At 37.6% G+C, this 27,910-nt stretch overlaps 1 protein-coding gene across 4 annotated transcripts in view; it reads left to right on the top strand.

Annotated features, from left to right (window-relative positions):
* RAB10 (RAB10, member RAS oncogene family) overlaps window positions 1-27,910 on the top strand; it is a 46,476-nt gene that overhangs the window by 6,167 nt on the left and 12,399 nt on the right. For 3 of the 4 annotated variants that reach the window (XM_006104582.3, XM_014446881.2, XM_023745815.1), the window contains exon 2: window positions 24,726-24,786. In XM_006104582.3, coding sequence (XP_006104644.1) covers window positions 24,726-24,786 — 61 coding nt within the window. Of the gene's footprint in view, window positions 1-2,452; window positions 2,493-24,725; window positions 24,787-27,910 lie in introns of those variants that run through there. The other variant, XM_023745816.1, reaches the window with a different exon arrangement.

The raw sequence follows: 27,910 nt of genomic DNA, 5'->3' as shown, positions 1-27,910 counted from the left end.
GTGCCTAAGGAATTTCTTTCATTCAAACACATATTTTTAGGATTGATTAAAAACTATTCAGACATTTTCCCAAAGAAGATATACAAATGACCAAGATGCACATGAAAAGATGTTCTACATCAGTAATCATTAGAGAAATGTAAGTCAGTACCACTATGAGATGTCATTTCACACCAATTAGGATGACTGACTTATAAAAATGAATTTCCTCATACAATTGCCTGCTCAAGTGCTTGCTTTCAGTTCTTTTGGGGGTATATACCTAGAAATGGAATTGCTGGATCATATTATAGTTATATTTTTAATTTTTTGAGAAACCACCATATTGTTTTCCATCGTGGCTGCACTGTTGTACATTCCCATTAGTCCTGCACCCACGTTTCAATATCTTCATGTCATCATCAACATTTGTTATTATCTGCTGAGCAGCATTATTCACAGCAGCCAAAATGTAGAAATAATTCAAATGTCCAAGGGATTAATGGGTACACGAAATGTAGTTTATACATAAGGTGGAATATTATTCAGCCTAAAAAAAAAAAGAAATGAAATCCCGATATATGCTACCACAGTGTTGAAAACACTGTGCTAAGTGAAACAGTCCAGACACAAAAGGACAAATATTATGTGAAATCACTTATATGAGGTACATAGAATAGACAAATTTTTAAAGTAGAAAGTGGTTACCAGGGCCTGGAAACTGGGTCATGAGAAGTTATTTATTGCTTAATGGGTACGGAGTTTTAGTTAATGGGGAATTATTGCTTATTGGGTACAGATTTCATTTTGGGAAGATGAAAAGGTTATGGAGATGGGTAGTGATGATGGTTGCATACCAATATGAATATATTTAATGCCACTGAATTATACACTTAAAAATTGTTAAAATGCCGTTTATAGGTATCTAAAGTCAATTTCATAGAAACAGAAAGTAGACTGGTGGAAAGTAAAATGATAGTCCCCGAGGACAAGGGAGGTGAAATAAGGAATGGTTATAGAGTTTCAGCTTTGGGAGATGAAAAAGTTCTGGAGATTTGTTGCACAACAATGTGAATATACTTAACACCACTGTACTCTACATTTAAAATGGTTAACATGGTAAATTTAATGTTACGGCTTTTTTTTTTTTTACTTCAATTGAAAAAAATGGTTTAAATGGTAAATTTTGTTATGTATATTTTACTCCAAAAAAACCCCAAAACCAAACAAATAAAAACTAATCAGCACTTAATCCAGCTCTCTAAAGAGCATCTGATTACAGACAGCTAACTCCTCACTATTCCATGTAATAACTAGTGTCAACCAGTGGTCATTGAGTCCAGAGGCTCCCTTTATGGTACTTTCCCATGCTTAATATCACTGGTCTGTATCTTTAGATATTGAAGGAAGTTTGTGTTTTTGTTATGTGTATTTACATAGAACTCCATGGAATGTTAGAATCACAGAATATTAATGCAGGAAAGCTCCCTACAATGAATCTTAAGAGTCAGGAAACAGGCAAGTGAAGTAATTTTCTAAAAGATTATATGAAAAACTTTTGACTAGAGTCTATATCCTATCCTGTTCTTAGCCCTGTTTCTCATTCTAAGAATTTCATTATTTTACGCATATGGAAAAATTGATAGGATGATTCTCCTACTCATTAATTTCAATTTGAAAAGTAGAGTTGCAGTATTTTTGTTCTGTTTTTTTGACAGAAGTGGAGAAGTAACAAGTCAGCACCAAATATCAAGCGATTTGTTCAGGTTACTTGTTCTTTGCAAATTTAGAGCATAACATAGCAGAGCTGAGCTGATAATGTTAGGGATAATTATTTTCTTTTCAAGAATTGTAGTGTATAATGGTGTACAAGATGTGGCAAAGGAAATACTGATATTCCTGTTTGGTTTGTAAAATGGAAAGAATGATAGAAGAAATAATGGCATTCTGTTTTAACTTTTAAAAGTACAAGGCTGCCCAGTTTTTTCTGTGGTAGGATCTATGGTGAATAGAGAAGCAGAGGCTTGTTGTGTTAATTTACAATAGTTATTTAGCACAAAATATAAATTGTTTGATTGGCTAGTGAGATCTGCATGGGAAAACTGCTTATGGAGATAGGTGATAAAGGAAGTTTAAAGGAGCTTCAGAGGGTGTTGGGCTTAATAGAACATTGTCTAAATCCATAAAACTGATAAAAGTCTTGTAAAGGTCATGGGTTTGCTTCCTTCAAATAGATAAATATTGAGAATTAATGGAATAAGTAATTTGGATTATAAAAAAAGGAATTTGAAAAGATTATTAGACTAAAAATTTGGTGAAGAAAACTCATTTGAAGGGAAATCCGAAATGAGAAATTTTCTTTGATGACAGTGCCATATAGGGTTACATGCAAAAGTGATTGCTTGATATTTATCCTTTTTTCCAGAGATGAAAAAGAATATGTTTTTGAGGAATACAGCAACTGGTGATGGAACATTAAGTTTCCAGTATGACCCAGAAACAAAGCATCCAAGGTTGTAAAACATTAGAAAATGGAAAAAATGTTATTCTGGAGACTCAAAAAATACAACATATCAAAATCAGAACAGAGGACAGTGTTGATTTGTTTTTTTCCTATCAATAGCAATGCTTATGCAGATTTTTTTAATTGAAAATTTTATTTAAGGCAATTGTATATTCACATGCAGTTGTAAAAAATAATACAGAGGGCTCCATTGTACACTTTGCCTGGTTTCTCCCAATGGTAACGTTTTGTGAAACGAATATAATCACAACCAAGTTATTGACATTTGTGGTAGTACACTATTTTTATTCAGATTTACCCAGTTTTACTTATACTGTGTATGTGTGTGTGTGTGTGTGTGTGTGTGTGTGTGTGTGTGTTAAATTCTCTACAGTTTTATCACTTGTATAAGTCACCATCACAGTCACGATACTGAACAGTTCCAAGGGACAAGGATCCTGGTTATTCTTTTTTTTAAAAAAAATATTTTTACTCATTTCAGAGAGGAAGGAAGAGGGAGAGAGAAATAGAAACATCAGTGATGAGAGAGAATCATTAATCAGCTGCCTCCTGCACATCCCACACTGGGAATCTGGCCCACAACCCGGGCATCTGCCTATAACCTACTGGTTCACAGGTCAATGCTCAATCACAGCCATGCTGGCTGGGCCTGGGTATTCTTTTATAACTATACTAGAGGCCTGGTGCATGAAATTCGTGCAAGGGGCTCAGCCCCCGCTGCCACCACGGCTGCCTCTGCCTCGGCCCCCACCACCACAGTTTCATCCAGAAGGTCTTTCGGAAGGACGTCCAGTCTAATTAGCATATTATGCTTTTATTATTATAGACTAGGGGCCCAGTGCACGAATTCGTGCACCTTGAAAGGAACTGTGGGCTGCGAGGCTGCGGTGGGCACAGGGGTGGGTCTTGGCCCATCCTCTGTGCCCCTGCCTGGCTCCTCCTACTGCGGCCCCTGGGTCCCCTGTCTGCCAGCAGCTCCTGCTGTCGCCGCTTGCACGCACTGATGGTGCTGGCCTTGCTTGCACCCACTGACGGCGCCGAGCGATTGGGGCCAGCGCCAGCAGTGGGTGCGATGGCAGCAGCTGCTGCTCTGATCATCCCTCAGGAGCAGGGGGTGGTGGAGAAGCCCTCATGGGTGATCGGGGCCAGCAGCGCCACTTGCACCCACTAATGGCACTGAGCGATAGGAACTGGTGCTGGGCACTGGCAGTGGGTGCGAGTGGTGGCTCCGGTGCCAGCAGCAGATGTGAGTGCTGGGCAGGACTGCAGCACGCAGCAGCAAAGAATTTTCAGTAACCACCAGAGGCTCTCCCCAATGACAGCAACAGGTGCCCCGCCTTGGTCTGGTGCCCCCGCTCACCTGCTCCACCATCTCACTGTGGTCGACGCCCGCCATGTTCTGTGCATGCCCCCTGGTGGTCAGCTCACGTCATAGCGACCGGTTGTTCAGTTGTTCCACCGTTCAGTCTATTTGCATATTAGGGTTTTATATAGATAGATTCTTTTTCTCTCCTCCCCCTACTCTCATCCAAAAATTTGTTCTCTATTTATAAAATTTTATCATTTTACAAATGTAATGTAAATGGAATCATACAGGATGTAACCTTTTGAGATTGGCTTTTATTCACTCAGCATAATTCCCTGGAGATTCATCAAAGTTGTGTGCATAAGTAGTTCTTTTTTATTGTTGAGTAGTGTTCCATGGTATGCATTCACCACAGTTTAACCATTCACCCATTGAGGAACATCTGGGCTGATTCCAATTTTTATAAATAAAGCTGCTATGAATATTTTGCATAGGTTTTTCTGTAATCATAAGTTTTCATTTTTTGGGGATAAATGTCCAGTACTGCAATTACTGGGTCATATAGTAATTACAAGTTTAGTTTTGTAAGAAACTACCAAATTGTTTCCAGAGTAACTGCACTGTTTTACATTCTCATCAGCAATGTGTGTGATGTGATTTCTCTGTATCCTTACCAAAATTTGGTAGTGTTACTATTTTATATTTTAGCTATTCTGGTAAGTGTGTAATAATAATCTCATTGTGTTTTAAAGTTAATTTCCCTGATGGCCAGAGATGTTGAGAAATCTTTTTATGTCTTTACTTGCTCTCTGTATATATTCTGGTGAAATGTCTGAGTCAATTGCCTATTTTTCTAATTGGATTGTTTTTTACTGTTGAGTTTTGAGAGTTCTTTATACATTTTAGATACAAATTTGTTGTTGGGCATGTGGTTTGCACATTTTTTTTCCCAGTCTACATCTTCTTCATATGGGCTTTCACAGAGCAAAAGTTTTAAATTTTTGTGAAGTCTAATTTGTTAATTTTTCTTTTTATGGATCATGCTTTTGGTGTCTAATAACTTCGTCTGATATTAGATCCTGAAGATATTTTTCTAAAAGTTTTATAGTTTTCGATTTACATGAGAGCCTATGGTCTTTTGCATATGGCAGGCATTTTTAAAAAAATATATTTTATTGATTCTTCCACAGAGAGGAAGTGAGAGGGACAGAGTCAGAAACATCGATGAGAGAAAAACATCGATCAGCTGCCTCCTGCACACCCCCCACTGGGGATGTGCCCACAACCAAGGCACATGCCCCTGACCGGAATCTAACCTGGGACCCCTCAGTCCACAGGCTGACGCTCTATCCACTGAGCCAAACCAGCCAGGGCCATTTTTTTTTTTAATCTCAGATGATGCAGATGGTCTGAAGGCTTCAGAGATTCTGTATGATACTGCAGGAGTGAAAATTGACCCTTTTATAATAATTTATACTGTTTTCTGAAAGGTTTTAAAAATTAATTTTTATCAAATACACACACACACACACACACACATATATACACACACACTTGAAATAAAATATTACTAAAAGAGTTACTGTAACCAAGAAAGCAATCTCTTGTTCTATCCCCAGGTTTGCTCTAGAGGCATCCTCTAGCTCTTTGTTCTATTACATACCTCTGTATTTTCAAGTGATATGCTTATACTGCCATTTCTTGAGTCATAATTTAATATTAGATGAAAAATTTTTTTAAAAATATATTTTATTGATTTTTTACAGAGAGGAAGGGAGAGAGATAGAGAGTTAGAAGCATCGATGAGAGAGAAACATGGATCAGCTGCCTCCTGCACATCTCCTACTGGGGATGTGCCCGCAACCCAGGTACATGCCCTTGACCGGAATCGAACCTGGGACCTTTCAGTCTGCAGGCCAACGCTCTATCCACTGAGCCAAACCGGTTTTGGCTATTAGATTAAAATTTTAACCTCTCATAATCTCATCCCACTCTTTATCCCAATTTTTTGTTAAATTGATATCTGGTGGTTACTTTAATATGCCTATGTAACTATTCCCTGTCAAGCCAATATATAGTCTATTATAACTATATTTCCATAATTTAAAAAGACCAAGTTTTAGTGCCATATGTATAATCAGGCTTTAACTTTAGTGGAATAATTGTTCCACAAGATGCTGGATAAGTTATTTATTTTAAAATAACAAAAATTACTTCTTATATTCAAAAGTATTTTAAAAATTGGATGCATCGATGGAAAAGTGAAGCCTGAGGGTGAATATACAAACAAAATATGAGCGTGGATAAAGTACACCAATCCTCAAGTACTAAGATTGTCAGAGGATTCCTTTGAAATGTGAATGGGCCAGTTTTGAAGATAAACATATGGATTTTTCCATATTGAAGAATACCTTTAAATAAATGGATTTATTTTAAATGGATTCAAAAGGGTTTGCACAGATGTGAAAATGTCAGAGCCATAAATAGCACCTTGTGAAACTGGCTTATGCCTAACCTTTAAGATGGACTTCCAGGAGGTCAGCCATGCTCTAAACTTAATATGCCTCCCTTAAGAATAGTGGGCTTTTTATTTATCTGTAATTTTTTAAAAAATCCTCACCCGAAGACATGCTTAGAGAGAACAAAGGAGAGGGGGAGGGAGGAAAAGGGGGAAGGAGAGAGAGAGGGGGGTGAGATAGTTGCCTTCTATATGTGCCCTGACCATGAATTGAACTGGCAACCTTTCCATGCACAGGATGACGCTCAACCAATTGAGTCACTCCAGCCAGGGCTTTAAATATTAATTTTAAAGAAAGCATTATAGCCTAACTTAATTTCAAGAGTAAATAATCCAGAATTTTTATTAATTTGTTTTTGACTGTTTAAAATACATCTTCCTGAAAACAGTGTTGTCCCGTGCCTGCTTGGAATTGCATAATCATATGTTGTTTTGTAGATTTTGAAATCTACACTTTTCCGTACCTGTATGGTATTTATGTTAATTTTTTGTCAGAAATATTTTTTATGTACCTATTATGAGCATAATACTTATTAAATTATTTATTACCTACTACTTATTAACTCTTATGACCTATTATTTTACATTTTTGGCATTTGTTGGTATTCAGTTTTTGAGTGAATACTAAGAATCTGAAGTAAATTATTTCATTTTCATGCCTCAGAAAGACTGGTTCTATTTTTTAGAATGAAAGAATTCGTTTGTAAAGTTCCAAGGACATTTATCTGGGTACTGTTAATACTTAAATTTAGGGAATATGACTCTTGCTGGGCATGTGATAATTTTGCCAATGACAAATAAACTGAGGAAAAGCTTTTAATTTTATCTCAAATTAACTGTATTTACTTAAAATATATTAGAACAGTGCTAAATTTTAGTTCATAGCATGTGTCTGGTAAATTTCCAGATTTTTAAAAAATGGTTGTAAATGAAAATATAACAGACTTTTAAGTTAAAAATACTACTTTAGAAAGTGGTGGTTTGGAAAACACTTTTAATGGCTTATTCTATCTCTTTTGATAGAGTATTACAGAAAGAAAATTGTTGACAATAAAAATAACTGAGATATATATTTTCTTGTAATTTTTTTTGGAGTTAGCAGTTGAAATCTGGATTATGGAGAAAAGTCTTTTCAAACAATGTGATACCAAGGAATTTTGGTTATTTCAGTAAGCACTTATCCTATATAATAAAAGCCTAATATGCAAATTGTCCCCTTGGGAGTTTGACTGGGAGTTCGACTGCTCACTATGACATGCGCTGACCATCAGGGGGTGACGCAGGGGGAAGGAAGGCCCCGGCCAGCGGCTGGCAGCCTGGGGAAGGAAGACCCCAATTGCCCTGACCACCAGTCAGGTCTAGGGACCCTACCCGTGCATGAATTTCGTGCACCAGTCCTCTAGTTGGGTTTATCTATAATAATAAAAGTGTATTATGCTAATTAGACCGGACAGCCGAACAACCTTCCAGATGACCTTCCTGACGAAGCCGGGGCTGCGAGGGCCGAGCCCCTTGCACGAATTTCATGCATTGGGACTCTAGTATTGCGTATAAGGGGCATGATGCTTGTGTAGAGATGAAAGGAAAAAATATGAAAGTTTCTCTTTCAAAGAGCTCACAATTTAGTGATCCTGTTGCTCACCTAACTTCAATAAAATGTGTAAAATTATAATAAAGCTATGTAAAGATGTTATGTGTGAAACAGGAGGGCCTGGTAAGCTCTGATTGGGAGTATAGACCTCAGAGGAGGTCATTTAAGCTGAGCCTTAAAGCATGATTAGTAAGGTGCAGGGTTTGAGGACTATGTTCAGGTAGAGGGAACAGAATAGGAATGTAGTTGTTTGTACATGGTATGTTTGGAGATTGCAGGTAGTATAAAGAGGCTAGAGTGGAAGCCATGCAGGATATAAATTATGGCTGGATTGTAGAAGGCCTTGAAAGTCTTGTTAAGGAATTTGGATTTTCTAAGGTTATCGAAAGTTTGAAGTAGAGGACAGTGATTTCAGATACAAGATACGACTTTTTTCCTGTTTAAAAAGTGTGCTTTATATACTTTGTGTAAAAAAGAATATGAAGAGATGCATACTAAACTATTAACATGGGAGTTCATGGAGGCAGAAGATTTGCAAAATGCTGGGTAGAATCCAAGAGAGAGATGATGAGGGGCTGAGCTAGGAAGGTAAGCATTAAAATATTAAAGAAATAGAGTTGGCCCAGCCAGTGTGGCTCGATGGTTGAATGTCTACATATGAACTAGGTGGTCACAGTTTAGTTCCTGATCAGGGCACATGCCCAGGTTGAAGGCTCGATGTGTGCAGGAGGCAGCTGATAAATGATTCTCTCTCATCATTGATGTTTCTATCTCTCCCTCTCCCTTCTTCTTGGAAATAAAAATACATATATTTTTAAAAAGAAATAGATTTGATTTATTGTGATTAGATGTTGGGGACAAGATTGGTGAGAGCAAGGAATCAGTTAGATTTCTAATTTGGGTAACTAGTAATTGATAATATCTTTAACTGAAATAGTTTATAGTAGGTGACAGAAGGTTCCCCCCTTATTTGTGAATTCATTTATATCAGGTCTCTAATCTGTATAAACTATTGGAAAGGTTGAAGGGATGAGCTGTTCAGTTAGGAAGCACTGTGGGCATTGTGCTGGGTCTTGGGGAAACCATGAACAAGAGAGTGCTAAAAATAGTTACATCATTTGTCAAAATGTATATATTTACAAACCCTTATGTCGAGGGCTGATTTTTATTGAAATATTTGATACTGTTTTTTGTCTATTCAAAAACAGGTTTCAAAAGTTATTTTAAAAAATGAGTATGTGGCCCTAACCGGTTTGACTCAGTGGATAGAGCATCGGCCTTTGGACTGAAGGGTCCCAGGTTCGATTCCGGTCAAGGGCATGTACCTTGGTTGCGGGCATATCCCCAGTAGGGGGTGTGCAGGAGGCAGCTGATCGATATTTCTCTCTCATCGATGTTTCTAGCTCTCTGTCCCTCTCCCTTCCTCTCTGTAAAAAATCAATAAAATATATTTTTTTAAAAAATGAGTATGTGCCCCTGGCCGGTAGATCATTTGGTTAGAGCATTATCCTGACACACCAAGGTTGCAGGTTCTATCCCCAGTAAGGGCACATTCAATAATCAACCAAAGACTACATAAATAAGTGGAACAACAAATTGACATTTCTCCCTCTATCTTTGTCTCTTACCCCCCCCCCCGAAATGCACACAAAAACCTGGGTATGCATTTTTAAATAGACAAGATTATTTTTTAAAAAATGAATATAGCAAAAAAAAGAAAAAAAGAAATGAATGTAGCTCTGGCCGATATGCTAAGTGGTTAGAGCACTGGCCCGAGCACCAAAGGATCTCGGGTTCGATTTCTGATCCAAGGGCATGTGCCTGGGTTTCTGGGTTCACTCCCCATCCTCTGGTGGGGTGTGTGCGGGAGGCAACCAGTTGATGTTTCTCGCTCCCTCCCTGAGAAGATATTTTCCTCTGGTGAAGATTAACAAAAAATAAAATAACATAAAAAATGAATGTATTTGTTAGCGCAAACTTTTTCTTAGTATCAAATACAGTATTTGACTGTTAAAATCATGACCCAGGAAGAATATTTTTTTTGTGGTATTCATATAACTTTATTAGCTATATCTCTAATGCCCTGTCTCTTGTATTTTTCTGAAGAATGTTTTTTTCACATGGTTGTGTTGCTTTTTTAAAAATATAATTTTCTGCAGTCCTCTAAGTTGTATTTTAGGATTGATAAATTGGAGATTGTAGATGCTTTGATTTGGTACTTGCTGTTTGCAAGCTTTTATTTTCAATAACTGCAATTACCAGAGACCTAAAAACCTGAAGATTCTTTGGGCACTTTAATTCTTTGAATACTTTAATACTTCCAACTGATTTAAAAATGTAAGCAAAATTTAGAAGACTCATTTATAAAAATTTACAAAGTAGTTCTTTACAGGTAAAAACATTACCAAAATATGATTGGCGACACATGCAATAGAAGTTGCATGCTGCCTTGCACCCAAGTGTGTGACAATTATCAGGTTGATAATAAATTTTATAGTTCAGTCACTATTTCTAAATTTTAGCTTATGTTTTAGTTGATAGCATATTGTAACCTTTTTGTATGCAGTTGTGAATAATGTGTATTCCACAGTCATTCCAAGTATGTTTTTTGTTCTGTAGGATTTTTTATTTATTTTTTGCTTAGTGGGAACACTGTTTTTACCATGATACTAAACCACTAGAATTTGTATTCTCATTATCACTAAAAGAAAAAAATTATCTTCAGTGTTATATACTTTTTATTGAATTCACAAATAATATTCACAGTACAATGTTATCAGATGTTTTATTTTCAATAGAATGAACTTCCAAAAGCTTTATTTTGATTCCATGAATTGGATAAAAGATACCATGCTATTAATGGGATGATGGTTTTTCTTTTTGAAACATGATGGTTATACACTTGTATTTGTGATCTCGTTGTGAAGTTCTTGTGGTAATGAATCCAACAGATGAATAATTATTCTTTTTTTTAATGGGCAAGAAATCGTAGAATTGAAAAAATGAAAAATCAATTCAAAACACTCATTTTATTAAAGAAGCATTAGAATGTTTTGTAAAGGCATCTTTTGCAGCTGTATGTTTTCATCTTCAGTGTTACAGTAACTACTAACTTGGATTAAATGCTAATGTTTCTTCAGACTTGCTTATTTATGTCAGTGTTGTCACTTTAAATATAAACTTTCTCTGAGTAAATTATTGAAAAGGCTTATTGCAAAATATCTAGATTAGTTACAGATATACACTATAAAATAATGATCAAATCATTGTAGCCAAAGCATTTATACTCTCTCTGTATATCCCGAAAGGACTGCTCATGCACATTTCATGTATACATATAATTTTCCATGTTTCCTATTCCATTGACTGGTAACCTGATGACTTTTTTTGCATCCTGTTGAAGCAACAGTTTTAAACATTCTCCTCCTAACATCTGTTAAGACCAGAAGGAGTTGGCTGCTTTTTATTACACTTGATATCAGCTTGCTGTGCTGGAAGGGGAAATGTATTTTGCATTTGTAGAGGATTGGGAAAGGGACAGGTTATCACTGGTCATCTTTTTAGATTTAACCATGTGTTGCTGTTTACATTGCACATTTGTCTCACATAACAGTGTAAGTCCTTGGCAGAATTTTTAGTACCAATTGAAGGTCTACTAAACCCTCTCCACTTACTTTAAAGCAACTGTGTTAAAAGTGTAAAATCTGAGGCAGTTAATACATGTGGACAGGATGTTGGGAAACATGACAAATGAAGACTCTTCTGGTCAAACAGATTTAGTGGTCCCCTTACCTGCAGCAGTTTGGTGGGATGATAAATATTCATCAAATAAACAAAAACACCAAACCAGAAATGTGAAATCAGAATAAATGGAGGTTCTTATTCTTAATCTATTTCAGGGCATGGGCAGGTGGATCAGGAAATGCTCTCCCTACTAAGAAACTGACATTTATGCCAATATCTGAGATGTTATTGGGGTAAGGTAGGAGAAAAGAGTAAGGAGAGGAAGGACATCCCAGGCAGAGGAAATAGTCACAGAAAGGTCCTTGGTGAGTAAAGTAGGCTATTGAGTGCAAACACTGAAAGAAGGTCTGTGTTTCTGGTGTGAGTCAGGAAGGGGAACTGAAACAGATGTTGAAGAGCAGGTGTTGGCCAGATCAAGCAGAGCCTGGAAGTCCTTGCTAAGGATTTGAATCCCATTGAAGGTTTGAGAGGAATGTGACATTTAAATTTAAAAAAAGATGGCTGGCCCAGATAATATGCAGAATGGATTGTAGTTGAATTTTCTAGTTAAAGATTTATCAAGATGTATTTAAACTCATATATACATTGAGTGATTTAATCTTTAAGGAGCATGGGAGACTATAAAAGGGCCTATCAGTGACCATGAGCCTTTAATTTTTCCTGGAAATGGTCTTTTAGTGCCAAATATATTAGAATATTGAGCCAAGAGGCAGGGTTCTAATCAGAGTTAATTTGTGAGCTTGAGCAAGTCATTTAACCTCTGAGCCTCTTTCTATATTTGTAAATTGGGCATGTTAGAGAAATATGTGTTTAACTTAATAGTGTTAATCTCTTAACTCTTGTTAACATATGGGCTGAGTCTTGCTGAGTCATTTTTCTCAGACTGTGTGGGCAGGGTTTAATTAAAGCCAGCTAAGCAAACTTAATGACATCACACACCTCTTTTGTAGAGGTTTTATGTTTTGTTTTTAATAAGTTTTTTTTTGGAGAGCAGTTAGTATATCAGTTCATACATATTCCTCAAGAGAATACTGTACACTATGACTAGGACCACTGATGCACCTCCTTATATTTCAGTGGCGGTTTGAAATTAAGAATTTCTGATTTGTGTTATGCCTCTCTATGATCTCATATATTTAAAAACATTTTTCATCTGACAATACATTCTTATTGGAAAATTTTTGTCTCCCTCTATGAGCTTGACAGGTTTCCAGTACTTAGGAGATTCCCCTGATGATGTCCATGGTAATATTAATGAATATGATTTTTTTCATATTGTGTAATGAAATGTGTCAACATTTGGAAGAACTGTGTAGTGAACCAATATTTTCCAAATGACCAATACATGGTGATATAAAATCATGCATGGATAAAAAGATCCAATCAAAGTATAAAGTAACAGGTAGATTTAATGTAATATGAAATATTCATTGCTAAGGTTTCAGATTCCACATTGCAATTAATCTCTAAGAAACTATAAGTTATTGACTTTTATAGTGTCCAAGAAGAATATTTAGAATTATCTGAATAGGCTCTGAAAATGCTCCTCCCTTTCCAACTACATATCTGTATGCAACTAGACTTTTTTCATATTCTTCATATGTTTCAACCAAAATAGCATATTGCAACAGATTGCAGAAGCAGATATGAAAATCCAGTTGTCTATTAAGCTGGACATTAAATTTGCAAAACTACAAAATCATGCCACTCTTCTCACTAGTTTATTTTTGTTTTGGAAAATATTTTTTTTCATAAAAAGTTTATTTATGGGTCTATTATTTTAAAATAAATTTTTTCTTAGTTTTAATCCCTAGTATAGTAAATATAAATTGATATTACTCACATAAACAAAAACTTTTTGGGATCCTCAGTAATTTTAGGAGTATAAGGGGGTCTTCAGACAAAAAGTTTGAGAATTGGTGGTATACTTCTTTCATTACTTCTCTGGTTTCTAATTCAGTTTATAATCAAGGAGAGACTGACATAAATGAAAAGTGAAATGATAGGATAATGTATGAAATAATGGTAATGAGAAAAGTCATTTAAAGGAAATTCATTCAAAACAGTAAACATTTTCCTAGCAAATGATGGAAAACAAAAATGTTTGGAACTTGTAGAGAAATTAAATGAAACTTATGAAAGCAGGTTTTATCTTGTATTTGACAAAATTTAGATTGTAATTTTAATTCTTAGTTACCATTTAGCATTGAGAGAGACTCTAGTGTGTGTTGGCCTACTTTTTCTGACAAAATTGTGTAAATAAGATCCTTTAAACTTATTTTTGACTTTTATAGTGTGAACATAGAGTCATTAAAATATATTTTAAAGCATTCATTTTCAGGGACTCTTAATATTTTGTTCATATAATTTTATTTTTAAGTCCATTTGTGCTGTCATTCTGTTTCTAGTTCTATATTCATTCCTCATTTGTCAGTGGCTTTGTAGTTCTCCCCTATCATTTTTCACTGCATCTTTTACTGGATTTGCAATCTCTCTTTGTAGTTAAGTTTACACTGTTTTATTGGAACTATTTGTCAAGAGACATACCAACAATGTTCAAATTCCATTACTCTGCTGGAATGAAGTGGTGTTGTGCTTTGGCTGGTGGTATCCTAAATGAATCAGTGCAAATTTAACTTGTTTAAGCAGATGTTTTGTCTTCTGAAAAATAAGCTAGAGAAGAGATGCTTGAAAGGGTTTTTGTTGTTTTTTAGACGAAACAAAATGTGAGCTGAAAGCTAGAGGTGAGGAGGAGGTAAAGGTTTGTGGAAGCCAAATAACTTAGCAGAAATTTAAAGTAGTTGTGTTTTTATCTAATACAGAATAAACAAATACCATTGCAAAGTATTCCGATGTAAAAGTATCATGACAAATGACAGGTTGTCATGATATTATGTGGAGAGTAAACATTATGCATTAGTAAATTTGAAACAGTTAATCAAAAAGTCCTAGATTCTGACGATTTGGTGACCTTTAGAGATAGTATATGAACTCATTTTTTAACAGTTTAAAATAACTTTTATTGCCCTGGCTGGTTTGGCTCAGTAGATAGAGCATATGCCTGCAGACTGAAGGGGGTCCCAGGTTCGATTCCGGCCGAGGGCACTTGCCCGGATTGTGGGCTCAATCCCCAGTAGAGGGCGTGCAGGAGGCAGCCGATGAGTGATTCTCATCATTCATGTTTCTATCTCCCTTCCTCTCTGAAATCAATAAAAATATATTTTAAAAAATAAAATAACTTTTATTATGTGACAAGTTGTAATATCCATAAAAGGGAATGGGAAGCGGAAAGCAGACAGAGTTTTGGAGATAAGTGAGCAAATTCGGGGAAAATTCACAAGAGAGTTGCTGACCTAAGAGTCATGCTGTTTGCTGTTGTCTGGGATACAGTTTGGACTGGATCAAGATGCCTAATCAGGAGAAAAAGATAAGGACAGGCCGCAAGGAGGATGGAGTTTGTCTCACTAGTGGCAAAGCATTAGACTGGGAGAAGGCTGAAGTTGAGTAGCTAGAGTAGTACTCAGAACCAATTTAATAGCTTCATTGGGGGTTTTTAACATAATAGGCTATCTACGCGTGGACTCATTTAATCCTCACAACATATTGGAAATCGTAATTCATACTGTAGTTGGGGAAACCAGAGGTACATCTAGAGAGGTTCAAGTTTCACCCAGTGCAACACAGCTAGTATGCGGCAGAGCCAGAGACCGTGTTTGCCAGTGTCCTCTTAATTATTGTGCTCCATACTGCCTTTCTTAATTCCTAAAGTGAATTCACACAGGACTTGTATTTTTTATTGATGTACGGTATATAACCTAACAGATAATCATATTTTCAAATGAGAAAATTTAACTTTTTCTAGCTGGGTGACAAAAGGCATATCTTTTGTGTACAGAGAAACATGTTAATTCTTTGGTTTTATGGTGTTGCTCTTCTTGTTTTTATATTATTGTCTACTAACTAGTATTGTGGAATTTTTCAGATTTCCCAGCTGTCTTCTCTAACTATACTACTTCTAAGAATCTTAACGACCTTATGAATTAAGGGAGTTTCTCTAAAATTAGTACATAACAAATAAGACTTTCTTCATCTTGACTTATACCTAGAGATTCAGCAATTTGGGGGCTTTATTATAGATTCAGCAATTTGGGGGCTTTATTATATATTAGAGGCCTGGTGCATGAAATTCGTGTACGGGGGTGGGCAGGGGGGAGTCCCCCACAGCCTGGCCTGCATCCTCCCGCATTCTGGGACCGCTGGCTCCTAACCCACTCTGTCTGCCTGCCTCATCGCCCCTAACCGCCTCTGCCTGCCTGCCTCATTGCCCCTAACCACTCACCTGCCTGCCTCATCGCCCCTAACTGCTTGCCTGCCTGCCTCATTGCCTCTAACCACACGCCTGCCTGCCTCATCGCCCCTAACCACACGCCTGCCTGCCTCATCGCCCCTAACCACCTCTGCCTGCCTGCCTGATCACCCCTAACTGCTTGCCTGCCTGACTGATCACCTCTAACCGCCTCTGCCTTAGCCCCCGCCCCCATGGCTTCATCAGGAAGGATGTCCGGAATGACGTCTGGAAGGTTGTTAGGCTGTCCGGTCTAATTAGCATATTATGCTTTTATTATTATAGACTAGAGGCCCAGCGCACGATTAAGTCATGTGCGTGTAGGGTCCCCTAGGCCTAGCCTGCCATCAGGGCCATGTCCACTGCCCCACGATGCCTCACACGCTCCACGGACGCTGCTGGCTCCCCGGGGGGGTGGGGAGAGAGCCCCAGAGGTGCTCCAGCACCTCCTGGTGACTGGTTGTTTGGTCATTCCACCATTACGGCGTCACGACCACAGGCCTTTTATGATATAAATTACTATGTAATGTCAGCTTTTGTTTACTTGGATGGAATTATTTTTTGTTAGAATGACTTTTGTCGTCACTTGCAATTTTAATGCTTTGCTTTCTAAAAGTCTATAAATGGGTCTTGGACTGTGTGGTGCAGTTGGTTGAATGTTGTCCCATGTACAGAAAGGTTGCTAGTTCGATTCCTAGTCAGAGTATATGCCCTAGTTGCCAGCTCAATTCCTAGTAGGAGGCATGCAGGAGGCAGCTGATCGATATTTCTCTCCTTTTGTCTCTTTCTCTCTCTAAAATCAATAAAAAAAAACAAACCAAAACCAAAAAAGGGAGGGAACACTTTGATCATTTAAAAGAAAAAAGTCTATAGTGGGATACAAGAGCAATATACAGAAATCAAATGTATTTCTATACACTAGCAATGTAATTAAGACAATAATTCCATTTATAATAGCATCAAAAAGAATCAGTATTTAGGAATAAATTTAACATAAGAAGTACAAGACTTGCATACTGAAAACACTGTTCAAAAAGATTAAAGAAGATTTAAGCAAATGGAAAGATACCCAATTTTCGTGGATCAGAAGGCAAGATGGCAGTACTGCCCAAAGTGATCTACAGATTCAATGCAGTTCCTACTAAAATCCTAGCTAACTTATTTTTAGAAGTTGCCAAGTGGCTCTAAGAGTCATGAAAATTCAGGGGACCCAGAATAGCCAAAATAATCTTGAAAAAGAAGCACAAAGTTGAAGACATACTATCTGATTTCAAAACTTACACGAAAGCTATAGTAATCAAGACAGTGTGGTACTAGTATGAAGATAGACATACAGATCAGTGGATTAGAATTGATTGAGAGTTCAGAAATAAACCTTTACATTCTGATCAATAGATTTTTAATAAATATCAAGCATCTTAAAATGCTCTTCTTTCCTGTTTACTCTGTCTCTACCTTCTCAACCTCCTCCATTACTTAAATCAGTAAGTACTTATTGTTGAGTATGGTGATTTTTGAGGAGGTATTAACTTACATGCATCTGGCCTGCCAGGACTGGCTTATGCTCCAAGGACTAGTAATCTAGGAAAGTGCCAGTTTTTAACAGCAGTTAGAGAAGAATGAGTAGGTATGTATGTGAAATACAGTAGCCCCTCCTTATCCATAGTTTTGCTTTCTGCAATTTCAGTTACCTGCAGTCAACTTTGGTTCAAAAACATGAAATGGAAAATTCCAGAAATAATTAATCAGTTTTAAATCACACATCTTTCTGAGTAGCAATGGTGAAATTTCACAATGCTCTGTCCTGCCCCATCCAACCCAGGAAGTCAATCATCCCTTTGTCCAGAGTGTCAGCACTGTGTACTAGACCTTCCCAGTTAGTCACTTAGTGGCTATGTTAGTTATCAGATCAACTGCTGCTCAATCACAGGTGGTTATTTTACTTAATGGCCCCAAAACTCAAGAATAGTGATGCTGGCAATTCAGATATTCTAAAGAGAGACTTCAAAGAGGACTTCGTTTAAGTGAAAAGGTGAAAGTTCTTGACTTAATAAGGAAAGAAAAAAATTGTATGCTGAAGTTGCTAAGATCTGGTAAGAATGAATCTGCTATCCTTGAAATTGTGAAGAAGGAAAAAGAAATTTGTGCTAGTTTTGCTTTTGCATTGTAAACAAACAAAAAATTATGGCCACAGTGCATGATTAAATGCTTGGTTAATATGGAAAAGGCATTAAGGCATTAAGTTTGTGTGTGGAAGACGTGAACAGAAAAAGCATTCCCAATTGACAGCAGCTTGTTGCACCAGAAAGCATTGAGCCTATATGAAGACTTCAGCAAGGGATCTACTAAAACAAGTGACCACATTCACATAAATTTTATTACAATATATTATAATCTATTTTTGTTATTAGCTATTGTTACTAATTTCTTACTGTGCCTAATTTATAAGTTAAACTTTATCAAACACCATATATGTAGGGTTTGGTACTATCCATGAGTACTATGCATGGCATCCACTGAGAGTCTTGGAACGTATGCTCCACAGATAAGGAAGACTACCACATATATATCTATAATTCCGTATCACTGTTGCTGGTGGCTAGATTGGGAGTAGTAAAATAAAATAATTTGCTTTTTAATAATTATATAATGAAAAAAAGCAAATTAAGAAATCAGGTACAAGTCCAGATTACTTAGGCTTTGTTTCTTAAATCTGTAGTATCAAACGGCCAGTATGTTGCCATGAAGATATGAGAAATATCTGCTGCCACATGTGAAGAAAGAATAGTAGCTGGATTTTTTTCTGAAGTTTGATCAAAGGAGACACTCTATAAAAAAGTAAAACAACAACAACAACAAAAAACAGACTTCCCTGGCTCAAATATTTTAATTCCAACCTTAGCAAGTTTTCAGGAAATAAAAATTGGCCCTACACCCTTGAAAGAATGATAAATCATAACACCATGAAACAATAGAAGGCAGAGGGACTGAGCAAAGGATCCATGATTTTCGTTGGGTTCTCAAATTATTTTGAACATATTCCAAAAGAGATTAAGGATTGCTTCATCTTTAGAAGACAGTAAAGCTGTTGAGAACTTTCACTTCTAGATATTACAGAGTAACTGGTACTAGACTATCCTTTGGCCATAAACAGCTAGGTAACTGGACAAAACACATGAAACAGCTTTTTTTTAGAAATTTGGTAACAGGCAGGGCAGGACTGCAATCCCCGAGAGAAGGAAAACAAATTGAGCTCTGCTATCTCCCTGGCTGTCTAAACTAGATTCCAGTGCAGGATCTAAACAAAGCAAGGCAGTCCTGTTGGGCCAAGGAAATAGAAATAAGAGATGGGAGGCTGGAATTAATTACCATTGAAGATGGAGTTATACAAACAGATCTAGAAATCTGCAGAGGAGTTCCTTTGAGTCTTTGGCTGGATATTAAGCTGCATGGGGCTCCATGGGCTGGATAAACAACAGCTATTGGGAGAAGAACAATTACCAGAGAGCTGGTAAAAGTATTGAGGTTTATAATGAGTTAGGAGATATTTTAGTCCTGACCAGCTAGAGTGGAGAGATTTCATTGAATATCAGGGCCATTTGGAAGAGACCCCAGAAATGGCATTCCTTAGGAGTAGGGCTAAAGTAACTCGAGAGAAAAGGCTACTCCAGCCCTACTCTAAAACTGTGCTGAAAAAACAGGCCTCAAAAGGATTAGGGTGATTCTCAACTAAGTTAGCTGCCTACCTGAACAAAACTTAACATTTAAAAAATCCATACATTGCCCTGGCCAGTGTATCTCTGTTGAGCATGGTCCCATGTACCAAGAGGTTGCCGATTTCATTCCTGGTCAGGGTACATGCCCAGGTTGTGAGTTCGATCCCCTGTAGGGAGCATGCAGGAGGCAGCTAATTGATGTTTCCGTTTCTCCCTCTCCCTTCTCTCTCTAAAATCAATAAAAATGTATTTTTAAAAAGAAGCAATGGATGTTTAAAATTTATTTAAATAAAAAATTCATGCATTGACAAAATACACAAAATGTTAATCTAATCCTATCTAATAATAGACAAACATGGTAATTAACCATACCTCCGCTATGCTTCCCATTGGCTAATCAGCAGGATATGCAAATTAACAGCCAACAAAGATGGCAGCCGGCAGCCACGCAGCTGAAGCAAACATGAGGCTTGCTTGCTCCAGTGATGGAGGAAGCCAAGGTTCCCACCTGCTGCGGCCCAGCTTTGAGCTCCAGTCTATGCAACAATATTGCAATTATAGAAGCTAAACAAACCCCAGATACCTGCTTTCAGCCAGCCGGGGCCTCAGAGCTTAGAGCGCTAGTGATGGCAACAGAGTTTCAATTATAGAAGCTAAACAAACCCAGATACCTGCTTTCAGCCAGCCGGGCCTCAGAGCTGGAGCCGGCTCTCAGCTCCAGTGACAGCTATAGAAGGTAAATAAATCCCAGAATAAAAAAAAAAAGAGGCTGGGAGCTTCAGTCGCCTGCCAGCCTGAAAACGGCCCTCAGCCCCTCACCCAGGCTAGCCAGGCACCCCAGTGGGGATCCCTACCCTGAAGGGGGTGTGACCAGCTGCAAAGAGCCATCAGCCTGTCATCCAGGCTGGCCAGGCACCCAAGCAGGACCTCCACCCTGATCCGGATGACCCTTCAGGGCAAACCAGCCGGCCCCCACCCGTGCACCAGGCCTCTATCCTATATAGTAAAAGGGTAATATGCAAACTGACCCTAACAGCAGAAAGACTGGGAATGACTGGTCACTATGACACATACTGACCATCAGGGGGCAGACGCTCAATGCAGGAGCTGCCCTCTGGTGGTCAGTGTGCTCTCACAGGGGGGACCTCTGCTCAGCCACAAGCCAGGCTGATGGCTGCCAGTACAGCAGTGGTGGTGGGAGCCTCTCCTGCCTCCTCAGCAGCGCTAAGGATGTCTGACTGCAGCTTAGGTCTGCTCCCTGCTGGCAAATGGACATCCCCCGAGGGCTGCTGGGCTGCCAGAGGGATGTCTGATTGCCATCTTAGGCCCAATCCCCTGGGGAGCAGGCCTAAGCCAGCAGGTGGTCATCCCCCGAGGGGTCCCAGACTGCGAGAGGGCACAGGCCAGGCTGAGGGACCCCTTACCCCTGAGTGCACAAATTTTTGTGCACTGGGCCTCTAGTCCAAAATAACTAGACATAATGATGAAATAGAAAAATGTAGCCCTTAACTAGTAGAAAAATCAGTAAATGGAAATAGACCTAGAAATGACAGGGTTGATAAATTTAGAAGACAGATGTTGCATTTAAAGGAAAGTGTGAGCATGAGAGAAATACAAGATGTAAAAAAGACCCATTAGAACTTCTAGAATTGAAAAATACAGTAGATGGGCTTAATAGCAGATTAGGCACTGCAGAAGAAAAGATCAGTGAAAGGGTAATAGAAACTTATTAAAAATGAAGCATGGGTAGGGGGAGCTGGGAGGAAAAAGCCTCAGTGATATGTGACATTATCAAGTAGTCTAATATATGTACATTTAGAGTCTAAGACTCAGAGGTGGGGAGCTGTGGTTGCAGAAGAAACAATGGCTGAAAATTTTCCAAATATGATGAAAGCTATAATTCCATAGACCTAATGAACCTAGGTAGGATACACTGGCTCATATCCTAATCCAACCATTTATGAAGAGAAATCTTAAGCCAGAGGGGGGGGGGGAATATAAATATATCAAAGTAATTTTAGAAAATAGTATTTTGATTAGATACTGTAACACTAAAGATAAAAAGAAAATTGTATACAAGTATTTAACAAATCTAGTTTCTCATAGGGCATTGGTTAGCAAGTCTGAAACTACTTTATGTATGTAGCAGGTCCTCAAGTAATGTAGTTTTGTTTAACATTCTTTCATTACAACATGGATGAAAAGCAAAATCCAGGACCACTGTCTTGTGTGGAGTTTGTACATTCACCCAATGTCTGTATGGGTTTTCTCCAGGTACTCTGGTTTCCTCCCACATCCTAAAGATATGCATGTTAGGTGAATTGGTGTGTAATTTTCCAAGTCTGAGTGGGTGTGGCCCTCTGAGAATGGCATCTGTCAAAGTTCCAGTTTCCAAGAACCTATTGACTACATTGAGAGGATTTACTGTATACTAGGATTGAATATATAAGTAAACAGATTTTAAATACTGAGAGCCAGGTTTCTAATAGTTAAAGAAGAGGGTTACAAGAAAAGGAGAAAGTCTAGATGAACTCTTGTGTTGTTGGATTGCAATCAGAGGTGTCAGTATGAACTGATTATCTTATATATACATATAGATAGGTATGGAATTGTAGATATGTGTATGTGCATGGATTAGTATACATAAATATATTTCCTCTGTTTTGTGGGAAGGCCTCAAAGTAATGACACTCTGGTAGCAAAGGGCATGCTTAGTGTCCAGATCTCGGACTCTACAAATCTTCAATAAAAGTAACCAGGGCTCTTCAAAGAACTGGTTGATTCCCAGAGCTGAGGTAGGAGAAATGCAAGATGTTCCTGGAACATCTTTAGTGCCAGAAAACAAAGAAGTGCTCAGAAAAGGTGCATTGTACCAGTGTGACTTTCTTGTTTCTGATAAATGATTGTGTAAGTGTTAACATTAGGAGAAGATCGATAAAAAGTATACATGAACGCTGCTATTTCTGCAAGTTTTCTCTAAAATTGTTTTTTTTTAAAGTTTCTTAAATTTACATTTCTCTTAAAGGGAGAAAGGGGAAAAAGAAACAGTGCAAGCCAGAAGACAATGGAGTAACATTTAAAGGAAAAAACTATCAAGTTAGAAAACAATCCTAACAAAAATATCTTTCAAAAATGAAAGCAAAATAAAGACATTTTCCAGACAAAAGCTGGGAGAATTTCTTGCTGGCAGTCTTGCACACTATTAAAAATGTTCAGGGAAGTTTTTTAGGCCGAAGAAAATTACTCCAGATGGAAACTCAAATCTACACAAAGCATGAAGAGGATAAGAAATTGTAAAAATGTGGAGAAGGAAAATTTTTTTTCTCAAATTTTAATATATTTCAAAGACAATGGAATGTTTAAAGCAAAAATATTAATGTTTTAAAAAGTAAAATTTAGACATATAACCAGTAGAAGTACGGGTTTTTAAAAGCCCAATAATAGGAGGGAGAAAATACAAGTATACTACTGTAAAGTTCTAGTATTAATGTAAGAAGCAATATAAAACTGTTTGAAGGTAGATGGTGGTGTTAAATATGTATATTATAAACCCTAGCACAACCACTAAAAAAATGAAGTATATCTAATAAGCTACTAATAAAACACACATGTGGCTATATTAATATTAGACAAAGTATATTTCAGAGCAAGGGATATTAGAATGAAGGGTTTTTTAATAATGATAAATGTGTCCATTTGTCATATTTATATATTTAACCAGAAACCGGTGCATGGAATTACTCCCTCTCTTCCCCTAGCCGCTTGCCACTGCCAGCCAGGGTCTCCCTCCCTTCTCTGGTGGCCACTGCCAGCCAGGGTCTCCCTCCCTTCCCCTGGCTGGCCCGCCCCCTGGCTGAACTGGATAAACTCCCGGTTGAGGGGACAATTTGCATACTACTCTTTTATTATCTATATAATAAAAACTCAATGGTCGTAATGACCAACGACTGGTCACCAGGAGGTGCATTGATGGGGCCTGTGGCGCCGGCAGGCCTTGACACTGGTTCCTGCGGTGCAGCAGGTCTGGGTCTCGCGCAATTTCGTGCGCTGGGCCTCTAGTATAGGATAACAGAGTTTCAAAATACTTGAAGCAAAAACTGACAGAATTGGAAAGAAAAGTAGGCAATCCATAATTACATAGTTGGATATTTCACCATTCTTCTTTAGTAGTTGATAGAGTAAGTGGACCTGTATTAAAGAAATTGACTTTTGCCTTAGCCGGTTTGATTCATTGGATAGAGCGTCAGCCTATGGACTGAAGGGTCTGGGGTTCAATTCTGGTCAAGGGCATGATCCCTGGCCCTGGTTGGGGTGTGCATGGGAAGCAACCAATTGATGTGTCTCTCTCACATCAATGTTTCTTTCTTTCCCTTTCCCTTCCACTCTCTCTAAAAATCAATGGAAAAATATCCTCGAGTGAGATTAACAAAAAGAAAAAAGAAATTGACTCTTAATTAAGATTTTTCTGAATAAAAGCTCAAGGCCCAGATGGCCTTTTGCATTTTGGATTCTAGTGTTGCTTTTAAGAAGTTTTGAGGCTTTCAGACTTGTCATTCTTGATTGTTTAATTTAGTTTGTTTCGTTAGCCTAGTTTATTTCTTATTTCTCATGTCTTGAAATGTCATGATTATATTACTTGGTATAGATTTTACTTTATTCATTACTAGAGGCCCAGTGCACAAAATTCATGCATGGGTAGGGTCCCTAGGCCTGGCCAGCGATCAGGGCCGATCTGTGGGGCAACCAGTGGGGTGATCTGGGGCCCCCCACTGGCACCTGCCTTGGCTCGCCTGAGGCCTGCGGGCTGGGGGCAGCTCCTGCGTTGAGCGTCTGCCCCCTGGTGGTCAGTGTGCATCATAGCGACCGGTTGTTCCACCAGTCATCCCGCCTTTCAGTCGATTTGCATTTTAGGGTTTTATTATATAGGATAGGATGCTATGCACTTAGCAGTGGGTCTTTCAGTCTAAAATATTGTTTTTGTTTTGTTTTTCCTATGTTGTAGGAATAGACTTTAAGATCAAAACTGTTGAATTACAAGGAAAGAAGATCAAGCTACAGATATGGTAAGTGACGCTAATTTACTCACTTGATGTAGTAGAATTCCAAGTCTGAAGGTCTTGTCACCTGTTCAGATTCTGTGAGACTTCCCTTTCTAAAGCCAGCAATCAGGTGACCTCCTTTCAGTGAAGTAAAAAAATTATTGCCATGGATTTTGGAGTCCATGAGATCTAGCTGAGTATTTTGCCTTTTCCATTTACCATATGAACTTCAGCAAGTTACATACCCATTGTGAGCCTCTCATATCTTCATATGGAAAATGGATTCTCAAAAGATTGTTATAAGGATTTCATGAAATAATCTGTGTAAAACCTCTAGCACAATACTTTGCTCACACTCAATATAAAAGTTAATACAATCCTTTTGATACTTTGACAGGCTTAAGCTGAAATATTTATTTCCTTTAATGTGTAACTTTATAGGCATTATTTTTACTAATTCTTTTAGCCCCCCCATTGAAGTATAATAAAATTCTTTAAATTTGTATCAAGTATGAATCATAGACTTTAAAATTATAATAGCAATTTTCAATGAATATTAAGTTTTACATGTGTGTTTTAACCTATTAAATACAATTTCCCTGTGAAATGTTACTTTTTTAAATTGAGGTATAACTGACATAATAAACTATATATACTTAAAGTGTGTGGATTGGAAAGTTTTGATGTGTATAAACCTGTGAAGACATATCACAATCAAGGTAATGAACATGTTCATCAAAAGTTTCCTCAAGCCTCTATAATCTCTCCTTCTTCCCTATCCCTGTTCCCCAGGCAACCACTTCTCTGCTGTCTGTCACTGTAGACTAGTTTCCATTTTCTAGTACTATACATAAATTCAGTCATATAGTGCTTTTATGTGTTGGGTGTTTTTTTTTCATCTTTTTGTGGGGGACTTATCTGGCTTCTTTTACTCAGTATAATTATTTTGGAAATTATCAATGATTTTATGTGTATCAGTAAGTTCATTACTTTTTATTTCTGATAGTGTTCCATTTTTGGTATATCACAATTTGTTTATTCACCATAAAACGGCTATAAATCTTTGTATAAGCATATGCTTTATTTTCTCTTGGATTGTTTCTGTTTTACAGATAATGAAACAGACATTTTGATATAACTGAGGTCTTATAGCCTGAAAATGTTAGAGCTAGGATTCATTACTTGCTCAGAATATAAGTTAAGAGTCGCGTTCTTTTTTTCATTGTTTTTTAAAAATATATTTTATTGATTTCAGACAGAGGAAGGGAGCGGGAGAGAGAGAAACATCAATGATGAGAGAAAATCATTGATAGGCTCCCTCCTGCACGTCCTCTACTGGAGATCCAGTCCACAACTGGGCATGTGCCCTAATGGGGAATTGAACCTTGACATCCTGGTTCTTGGGTCGACCACTGACCACACCAGCCGGACAAGAGTGGCACTGTTAATTGCTTTTGCTGCTGCTCCTTCCAGTTATGCCCTTTTCTTTCTTCATTGCAAATCAGTAGTGTTAAGTTTGCATTCATCTTGGGTTTCATTGTAGAAGGACCTATCATACAATGGTTATTAGGATGAGTGAGACATGTAAAGTACTTAGAGCAGTGTCTGATGCATAACTAATGATCAATAAATCATAGCTGCTATTTGGGAATCACCTTTTATGAGGATAGAACCCTAAGAATAATATTTTATTTTAGGATATGAGCAGAGGAGGAAGTTAGCAAAGGAGATTGCAAAGCCATACTTAGAGAGGGAAAAGGAAAATTAGGGAAGAACAATGTCTTAGAATCCAAAAGACAGTTTCAGAAAGTTAGTTCCCTTTTAAAGGAAGCTAATAATTAATAGTAGGTTATTTTTAACCAAAATGTCTTCATTACCTGACGGTGTAATTTGAAGTACAATCTTTATGGCATCTTTAAAATTTAATACAAATTTAAATGAAATTTAAACATTCTAAAATGTTTTCTAAATTTAATGAATCTATTTGAAACATAACCCAATTGATAATCATTGTGTTTTCCTTACTTTGAGAAATAACTCAGCAAATGAAACATATTGTTTCATTATAACTAAAACTGATCTCAAGGAAAGAAAGGATGTTATTCTGAATTTCAGCCAGCTCTGCCCACCTTTTTTTAAATATTTACTTATTGGTTTCAGAGAGGAAAGGAGAGGGAGAGAGAATCATTAATTGGCTACCTCCTGCCACACCCCCCAATGGGGATCAAACCTACAACCTGGGCATGTGCCCTGACTGGGAATTGAATTGTAACCTCCTGGTTCATTGGTCGACACTCAACTACTGAGCCATGCCAGCTGGGCTCCTTCTAGTTTAAATGCATATATTCAGATTCTTGCTTCAGCATGAAAAGTTCTGTGATTAAAGTTTAGGTTTGGAAACTTCAGTCTGTGCTTAAAGCTTTTTCATATATATGTGACACAGCAATAATTTATTCTGAAATGTCCATTTAATTTTTGTTGAGACACAATTTATGTCCATTTAATTTTTGTTGAGACACAATTTATGTCTCATTAATGTCTTATTTTTTCTTTATTCAAATGATCTTCCCTTCTTGTTTTCTTCCCAGGAGACTTGTAGTCTATCTGTTGCATAAGAGTGGGAGATGGGTCTCACCCTGGTAACGCACATGTCTGTAGGCCTAATATTAGCTTGTTTGGCTGATAGAGAAGTATCTGCAGCTTTTAAAATCCCAGGTCTCTAGAAAGTTCCACTACATTTTCCATGGAATAGCAGGTCCTGTCAGGAAAACAGCCATAGTTGCTTCAAGTTAGCCTTTTTTTTAAGGAGGGGTGGTCAAAAATGCTTGCTCCAGTCACTAAAAATTGTTAGTGTCCCGTTGTAGAAGAATTAACTGTTCACCTTCATAAGGTGCCAGAGACTTCGGAGTCATCTTTGATTCTTTCCATTTCCTTTAACCCCAACACCCAATTTTAGCAAACCTCTTAAAATTTATCTAGAATCCATATACAATTTGCCATTTCCATTGTTACCCACCCTAGTGAAAGTCACTATTACTTCTTTGAATCATTGTAACAGGTCCTAATTCCCTTTTGCCTTCTTCCAGTAACAGAACAGCCAGAGTAATAACCTTTTCAAGTCTAAATCTGGTCATCATGGTTGTCATTC

Source organism: Myotis lucifugus, unplaced genomic scaffold, assembly GCF_000147115.1.
Source record: "Myotis lucifugus unplaced genomic scaffold, Myoluc2.0 scaffold_584, whole genome shotgun sequence".
Lineage (NCBI taxonomy): Eukaryota > Metazoa > Chordata > Mammalia > Chiroptera > Vespertilionidae > Myotis > Myotis lucifugus.
Note: the sequence above shows the minus strand (reverse complement) of the source record. Positions and strands in the feature narration are given on the sequence as shown.